An 8890-nucleotide genomic window follows, 5' to 3' on the forward strand; every position below is an offset into this window, starting at 1 on the left:
AGTTGTCCTGAAGGGCAGTATATACATTGAATGTTGTTGTTGTTCATGTTAAACCAATTCTAAGACCTAGGGCTCAGACCTAGGGTTGTGCTCAGGTTCTTCTCTCTTTTGGTCACTTAAAGACCAGATTGCTGCGTTTGAGTCTTTTTTGCTTCTGACAAGCATGGACTGAATGTGGCTTAATATCTTTCACTGAGATCAGATTGCCAGCATTTAAGATGTCTAGTAAGTAAATTAAAAGGACACATGACATAGATAAACACAACAGACTGAGCAAGAAAAAATAAAATTGCTTAAAATGCATCCTCTTGTCCTAAGGTCCAAATCTTATATCTAATTTCAGGTGGGTAGCCATGTTGGTCAGGTTCAGTAGCACCTTAAAAACCAACTAATTTCAATAGTCAATGGCAGGTTTGAGGAGTGGACTCTATGGCCTTATACCCTGCTGAGGCCTCTCTGCTCCCTAAACCCCAGCCTCCCCAAGTTCCACCCTCAAGTCACCAGGAATTTCCAAACTCAGAATCGGCAACCCCTGGCTTGGTGATAATGGGAACCATGGGAATAAACGTTGATCAGGGCTTTTTTTCTGGGAAAAGAAGTGGTGGAACTCAGTGATGCAACTCAAGACCGCACAATGACGTCACTTTGGGTCAGCCGGAACAAGAAGGGCGTTTTTAAAAGTTTAAATTGCCCTTGGCGAAAATGGTCACATGGCCAGTATCCCCGCCCCCTGAGCTCCAGACAGAGGAGAGTTTAGATTGCCCTCCGTGCCGCCGGGGCCACCAGCCATGTGACCATTTTTAAGAGGTGCCGGAACTCTGTTCCACCGCGTTCCCACTGAAAAAAAGCCCTGACATCGCTCTAACATTTACCTAATACACAGATTTTATTGGGCTCTCTTTGCCTTCCCCCCAGTTCCCTCAAATTCCCACCATCTCCTTGTTATTCAGGACAATATTTTAGGCTGCTCACCAAGACCCTGTATAAAGGAATCCAAGCAGGGCTCCTGTGATCTGGGAAAGTGTCGACAGGCAGATGAAGAATGGGTAGGAGGAAAGTCCAACTTCCATGGAACAGACTAGAATCACGGGAACTGTAAGAAGAAGGTCCATAAATCCTCATTTAAAAAAGGCATTGTGGCTATTTATGCAGGGAGTGTTGGAATCTGGAGAAGGATTACTCAGTGGCAAGCTACATGCTTGGTGACAGATAACCCAGGCTCAGTTGTGGGCATCTGCAGCCCAGTTTGGTGTAGTGGTTAAGAGCAGTGGGATTCTAATCTGGAGAACGGGGTTTGATTCCCCACTCCTCCACTCGAAGCCAGCTGCGTGGCCTTGGATCAGCCACAGCTCTCTCAGAGCTCTCTCAGCCCCACCCACTTCACAGGGTGATTGTTGTGGGGATAATAACAACACACTTGGTAAACCACTCTAAGTGGGTGTTAAGTTGTCCTGAAGGGCGGCATATAAATCAAATGTTATTATTCTTAAAGGACCTGAGGGAGGAGATGAAGCAGCCATGCCCAAAAGGTGGGAGAAGTGGTGGCACTTCTGCCAAGGTACTCAGTGGAGCACGTGGATTTCCATTCCTCCATTTTTTCCTCACCACAACCCCATGAAGTAAAAGTTAGACTGAGAACCAAGCTACAAGTGACGCCTGACACAGGTTGGACACTTGTCAGCTTCCCTCAAGTTTTGATGGGAAATGTAGGCATCCCGGTCTTGCAGCTGTAATGGAGAGCCAAGCTGTAAGACCAGGATGCCTACATTTCCCATCAAAACTTGAGGGAAGCTGACAAGTGTCCAACCTGTGTAAGGCGTCACTTGTAGCTTGGCTCTTAGTGACTGGCCGAAAGTCACCAGCAGACTGTGTTAGGTTCTCTCCACCTTCTCTTTCCTCAAATGCACAACATCTCTTGGAGTGGCTTCATGGCTCAGTGCAGATTTGAAACAACAGATGCTGCAAGAGCAAACCACCTCTGCTCCTCTCCTGCCTTGAAAACACGACGGGATCCCCCAGAAGTCAACTGCAAACGGACAGCACTTTACACACACGATTTTCACTGCAAAAGCTGCCCTCATGGGAAGGAAGGGAGAACAATTTTTGAAAAAATACTCCTATCTTTCAAAATTTGAGGCAATTTTTTTGCAGCAGTTTGCAGCCACCTGTCCCAAACTATTGCTGCTTGGCCGATTCCAGACAGCCCTCCCCATCCCGAAACGTCGCACGACGACGCGCGACGTTTCGGGATGGGGAGGGCTGTCTGGAATTGGCCCTTGACTGCCATTTCTGTTTTACTTAAGAGAACTGCATCCTCCCAGCCCATTAGGGAGCATGTAAAGAACTTAATTACATCAAAACGCTACATGCCAGATCAGACTTGGCTATATGATGTCATCACACTGAGGGTAAATAAGTCCCTCCCATTGGCTCCACTTTAAATGGGGGACACACTCCCACTGTCTGAACAATCAACCGGCACTCCCTTTTTGCTGCCTTATACAGTGGAGAGAGTTTTGCCCTGGTTCATCATCTATTTGAACCGCATTCTCCTGACCATTTATCCAGTCACTCATCCAAAGGCATACCCCGATTCCTGTTCTGTCCCAGCTGGCCAGATTGGGGAGACAGAAAACGAGCCTGCTTGCCTTGGCACCCTTCAGGCACGCATCTTCATTTGTTTATCTAGATGTTGCTTTTCCTGAAGCAGCTTAGAACATCATTTGCTGCTCCTCCATTTTTCCCATATCAACAACCCCATGAGGTAGAGCAGGGTAAGAGAATGTGATTGGCCCAAGGCAGGGCTTTTCTTCTGGGAAAAGAGGTGGCGGAACTCAGGGGTGGAACTCAGGACCCCACAATGACGTCACTTTGGGTCAGCTGGAACAAGGGGGGAAAACAGTCCCCCAAATACTGGACACCTGTCTGGGAAAACAGTCCTCCAAATATTGGACACCTGGCCTGGGCCCTCTCCCTCTCCCTTCCCCATCAGTTGCCCAGTCTGGCTGCACAGCCTCCTGCAGCAGCACAGCACCGCCACTGGGACAGGAAAGAGGCCTGTCACTCCAGGCGCCTGGGCAGTCTCCTGGGGCACCTCTCAGAAGCAGCCAGGAAGCCCAGTCAGATTTGGGAGATCAGTGGGATGCCGTCACGTCCAACAGTGACATCATCACACTGCCCGGGAGCAGCCTCCCGGGCACGGTGCCACCCAGGGGCTGCCAGCCAGACTGGGCTGGGCATGGGCAGCCTCCTGCAGTGGTGCCACAAAGACATCACCACACTGCCCAGGAGCACGCACACACTGTGCGCGCATGCAAAAGATGAGTCCCCTTCCCCCCACCTCTCCCCATGGACCCCTCTGGCGACCCTAGAGTCAGGAGGTGTTCCCGCTTTCGACAAAGAGAAGCAGCTTACTATCAAGAGAGTTACACATCCGCACACAGAGAGATGCCGCGCCCCCTAATGCCCAAGGCATGCTGAGTCGCCTATTCCGTCACTGGCAGCCCCAGTAATGGCCGAACTGACGGGCGCTCTAGAAGGGAGCCTTTTACCTTGAGCCCACCGGGGCACTTGCAGAGGGAGGCAGCCTCCTGAGAACAGGATCATGACTTTGCTGGCCGTAGCTCCGAAGGCAAAAGCCAGCGACCAGCGATTGGCAAAGGCCTCTACAAAATCCAAGGGGCTGTGAACAAGAAAACATTTGGACTTGCCTAAGAAGGGTCGGTGTTTGGTGATTAATTACGTGTTATTTGTTTTAGAATGGCTGAAATGTTTAACTTAACAGAAGTGAATACAGAAGATACACAAGACTACAGAAAAAAATAGAGAAGAATACAGAAGAAATACTCTGGCAGCAAACCACAGAATGGGGTGAGGCCAACACTGATATTCTAGGTAATAAGCAAGGCAAACAGGGGCTGAAAATCTGTGCTCTGATTCAGACTGCATTCTGGAGCCATTCTATGCTCAAACTCGTTTAATGAAACAAAGCAAACGGAATTTAGAGCCAGGGTGGGGAGGGGACTGGATAATTGTTTAAAAGCAAAATATAAACAATTTGTTCCCTTCTGGACCTGTCTCTCAATTTCCTTGCACCCACAGTAATTTAATTTTTATTCTCTTTGATGGTTGCATCCTACTGCCAAGAAGTATAATATCTATAAGGAATCCCCTTTGCTGGATACTTTTTATCCACAAATATATATTTTTAAAAAGCTCACTCATCTTCTTAGCCCTCATAGAGGCACCTACTTGACCACAGCTGGAAACCTTTAGCATTCTCTTATGTTAGGACCATGTGCATGTTGTAGACTGTGGAAATCACTGTGGCAGACATCTCTGAACTATTTGCTCATATGTTACGTGGGTCTCGTTTATTTGGACATCTGGGAGCCAAACTACAAGTGATGCCTGACACAGGTTGGACACTTGTCAGCTTACCTCAGGTTTTGATGGGAAATGTAGGCGTCCTGGTTTTACAGCTTGGCTTTCCATTACAGCTGCAAGACCAGGATGCCTACATTTCCCATCAAAACTTGAGGGAAGCTGACAAGAGTCCAACTTGTGTCAGGCATCACTTGTAGCTTGGCTCTGGGTTGCATCTGTGTACACAAAGTCTGAGGTTGTGGCAGCCAAGGCCCTTTCAGGACTTACATCAAAATCCCACACCGCCTCCTGAGAAAGGGCCATTTTTCATCAATCGGCCTTTCCCTAGATCTTTTCTCAAGGCACGATAGTACTATAATGATGGCAACCTGCAAGGAGGGAATAAAAGCCATTGATGTAAACACATAAAGCCGTGTTCTAGTCAGTAGTGCAAAGTTGTCAGTAAAATTGGTCTACTTACTGATGGAACAAGTGAATAATGTAGAAAGCGTTGCAAGTCAATTGAACTTTCGCAGGTTTCATTTTTCGGCAACCTGCTCAGGAAACACAGGGTAGATAAACAGATGTTGCCTGAAAGCTACCCAAAGATTCCAGCTCCCCTAGGGTCAGTTCTTTATAGAAAGCTCAATGACTACTGGGAACATCAAGAGAACAACAGAGGAGATGCTGAGGCACTGAATAAAACATCCAGAACGTTCTGTATATTCAGGGCTCTTTTTCTGGGAAAAGAGGTGGCGGTGGAACTCAGTGGGTTGCCCTCAGAGAAAATGGTCACATGGCTGGTGGCCCCGCCCCCTGATCTCCAGACAGAGGGGAGTTGAGATTGCTACTCATAGGCTTAACAAGGTTGGAGATGCTTGGCCTGCCGAGAAAACGGACCAGAATTCCGATAGGCATGTATGAGGGAGCTAGGGTGATGTCTGTTCCAGAAATCATGGGTTTAGAGGCCATATACTGCAAGTGGACCGTCACATACGCCGTTTGCAAAAATGTGCATGCTCAAAGGACTGTGAAGGAATGTAGTTAACCAGATTTTGCAAAGTATGTTTGAAGCTTTGTTTTTGTAGGACATGTATTTGAACTAAGGTAATGATTAGTTTGGTTAAGATACAGAAATCTATAGCCTTTAAACTTCGGTTGTAATTCTCAAGCAGGGTCTTTGGATCTCGGTCCTCAGGCCCTGCATGTTAATAAACACTTCCACTACAGCTGCTTAGTGGGCTGTGATTATTTCCGGGTTCAAACCCGGCATGTTTAAATTTCCAGGATATATACTAACTGCACTCAGTGATCACAATGAATTCCTGATTCTTTTTGTCTAATACACCATGATTTTATGTTAACTCTGCCAGGGCAAACGACAACAGATGATATTAGCAGGGCTTTTTTTCAGCTGGAACGCGGTGGAACAGAGTTCTGGAACCTCTTGAAAATGGTCACATGGCTGGTGGCCCCGCCCCCTGATCTCCAGACAGAGGAGAGATTAGATTGCCCTCCGTGCCGCTCGGTGGCACGGAGGGCAATCTCAACTCCCCTCTGTCTGGAGATCAGGGGGCGGGGCCACCAGCCATGTGACCATTTTCTCCAAGGGCAACCCACTGAGTTCCACCACTTCTTTTCCCAGAAAAAAAGCCCTGAATATTAGTATAGTTAACTATCTGCAAAGTGCAATTGAGAGTCAGCCAAAGGTCATGCCAGCAGCGCACCATTCTTATTGACAGTGCTGGTGGAGCCTGGTATATCGCCCTCACTCAGGATTCCAGTGAATGCTCGATAGCCCAGGGTCACCTTCTCCTGAGTTTAACCACCTGGTTAGGGCAGTTAAACTAGTTGGGAGAGGGGGGGATAACATTGCTGACTAACATCATTAGTCCTCATGATTAGAGACATGAATGCCCAGAAAAATAATCGGAATGCTTTAGGAAGGAGGTTCATTCCCACCAATTGTCCCTTCCTGCTGCAGCCCTTCTTCGTTACATTCTTCAGGGTCCCTTATCCCCCAGTAGCAGCATTTTCTGGAGATCAATTTGCTGTGGTGGAAGGGGAGAGCTAGGAAATTTCCATTCTGGCTTTGAAAAATTCACTCTGGATTCAATCCATATACAATATTTTCAATGATACAATTATTGTGCTAAAGTGACTAATTTTATCCATAATTAATATGATATAAATCAATGTTTCCCAAACTGGGGTCCAGGGAACCCTGGGCAGGACCATCAACGGGGGGGGGGGCAGGGGTGACAAAATTTAAGGGCCCTGTGTGTATCAGTTTCTCTGAATACCCAGCTAAAGTCTAGACCTTTCCATTGTTGAGAAGGGGATAGAGACTTTTTAACAAATGAAAGCTTGGAGTTCAGAGAATCTTGTTCATGTATTATTACAATATTATATTGATACAAATATATTCTAGTCCCAATTAAAAAATGTAAAGCCTCCTATGCTGGTGGGAAGGCTGGCTGCTGTGGGGACAGCCTGAAGGAAAATTTATAACCCCCCCTCCTCAAGGGGGCTCAGAGTGGGTTACAATAAGAAGTAAAACTACAGAAATAGAACAAAATCACAAATTTCAAACACAAACATTTCAAGAAATCCACCTGCTCCCCATATAAAAAAAGGGTGGAGGACTGGAATGCATGTTTACATTTTCATGAGCTTGTTTTGGGTGTGGGGGAGCAGAAATATTTTAAAGTATGTTTTCAGTTGAGTACTTTTTGAGAGAGTCTGTCTCCCTTCATTCAATGAGGCTTATTCCCAGATAATTTGAGTCTCATCTGCATTTAATTTATAGTGCACGTCAGCAGGGCTTTTTTTCAGCTGGAACGCGGTGGAACGGAGTTCCAGCACCTCTTGAAAATGGTCACATGGCCGGTGGCCCCGCCCCCTGATCTCCAGACAGAGGGGAGTTGAGATTGCCCTCCGTGCCGCTGAGCGGGCAATCTAGAGGGCAATCTAGACTCCCCTCTGTCTGGAGATCAGGGGGCGGGGCCACCGGCCATGTGACCATTTTCTCTGAGGGCAACCCACTGAGTTCCACCACCTCTTTCCCCAGAAAAAAAGCCCTGCACGTCAGTATTCTGGCTAGGTCCCTTGGCTGGTGAGTCTTCCTGATTCCACTTGCTCCTCCTTTCTTTTTCTTTCTTTTCTTTTCTGGACTGTATCCTATTGCAATCTGCACAGTCGAAATAATAAGTTAAATTTATTTTTTAATAAAGGTTGTCCACCACCTTATCTTGTTGAGCTGTGTCTGCTGCTATTGATTGCCGCCATATGAGTGTATATTTTTACGTTGAATGTTTTAAAAAAATCTATTTATGGTTTTAATTGTATACATTAATTTTAATGTTTTTTTAAAATGTTGTCATCCACCCTGAGCCCTTTGTGAGGAGAGCAGAATAGAAATCCAAAGAAAATAAATAGGTTCTTACACTATAATTAATTGTTATTCTATTCTCTATACCAGGATGTCAGGTGATTTGTTTTGGTATGATATTTGTTTGAACCAAGGTCATATGGGGGCAGATAGGACATTTTTCGGGGGGCCCGCGGTGGCTTTCAGCAGTCCTGCCCCTGGGGGGGGTCCATGAGTATATTCTAGGGTATCCCTGAATCTAGTGTAATGGTTGCCCCCCTCCTCACACATCCACCGCTGAGGCTTTGGGTGCTTTATTGAGCTAAGGATGAGAGCTGATCCGTGCCACACCTACCTACAAAATTGGGCCTACCCTACGCTTTGCTGACAGAACTACCTTCGTAGAAGGGGGGTGAGAGGGGTGGGGTCCGATTATGTCTGATGAGTGACATGGAGATGCTGGCGTGAGGTTAAAAAGAGACAAAGCTGAGTAGAGCTTGAGGCTGGGGGAACAATTGATGTTCCCCCTGCCTGTCAGGACTGGGCGGGGAGGAGATTTTGTTGTGGAACTGTTATGCAAAAACTAAAATGTGCTTGAAGCACACTTTGATTGGTCATTCCTATTCCTGCCAACATAAGCAAGGCACTCCTGAAGATGATGCTTCTCAAGGCAGAATAATACACCCAAGAAACTCAAAATTCCCAAAACTACACTTGCCAAGATGGATGTAGGGTAGTAATTGTTGAGACGGCAGGGGGAAAGTGGGTGATTGGCCCTTCCCCAACCTACTGATTCACCTTGTCAATGCCCCTAACCATTCCTCCCCTCACAAATGCCCCCTAACCATTCCTTCCCCCTTCTTTTCCATGGCATGCTGTTGATTCAGTATAACTCATAAGCTGTTAGGAATCCAGAATGCAAAGCGAGGTTCACGGTTGCAATTTCACTGCTCCAACTTACCACATTTCTCTGAAGATCGTTGTGGCCATAATTTAGAAGATGTGTACCAGGAAGACACATGCAATTCTAGATTCATAAGTAAGCCATTATACATCTGTCCAGGATTTTGGTATCTTGTTGCCCATCCACAGTCTTGTACAACGCAATTTTTGCTTCTACCTTTGACCGTGCAGGTCCATAAAGAAAGCGTGTAG

The 8890-nt window shown here is 46.6% G+C and overlaps 1 protein-coding gene across 4 annotated transcripts in view; it reads right to left on the reverse strand.

Moving 5' to 3' along the window:
* Positions 1 to 8890, reverse strand: part of LOC129334369 (stimulated by retinoic acid gene 6 protein-like) — a 34843-nt gene extending 25953 nt beyond the window's left edge. For 3 of the 4 annotated variants that reach the window (XM_054986450.1, XM_054986449.1, XM_054986447.1), the window contains exons 1-5: positions 8697 to 8890; positions 4847 to 4919; positions 4654 to 4754; positions 3552 to 3682; positions 973 to 1093 (exon numbers count right to left, since the gene is read on the reverse strand). In XM_054986450.1, coding sequence (XP_054842425.1) covers positions 973 to 1093; positions 3552 to 3682; positions 4654 to 4754; positions 4847 to 4919; positions 8697 to 8725 — 455 coding nt within the window. In that variant the 5' untranslated portion in view covers positions 8726 to 8890. The remainder of the gene's footprint in view (positions 1 to 972; positions 1094 to 3551; positions 3683 to 4653; positions 4755 to 4846; positions 4920 to 8696) is intronic. The other variant, XM_054986448.1, reaches the window with a different exon arrangement.

The sequence above is a fragment of the Eublepharis macularius genome, chromosome 8 (genome assembly GCF_028583425.1).
Source record: "Eublepharis macularius isolate TG4126 chromosome 8, MPM_Emac_v1.0, whole genome shotgun sequence".
Taxonomy (NCBI): domain Eukaryota; kingdom Metazoa; phylum Chordata; class Lepidosauria; order Squamata; family Eublepharidae; genus Eublepharis; species Eublepharis macularius.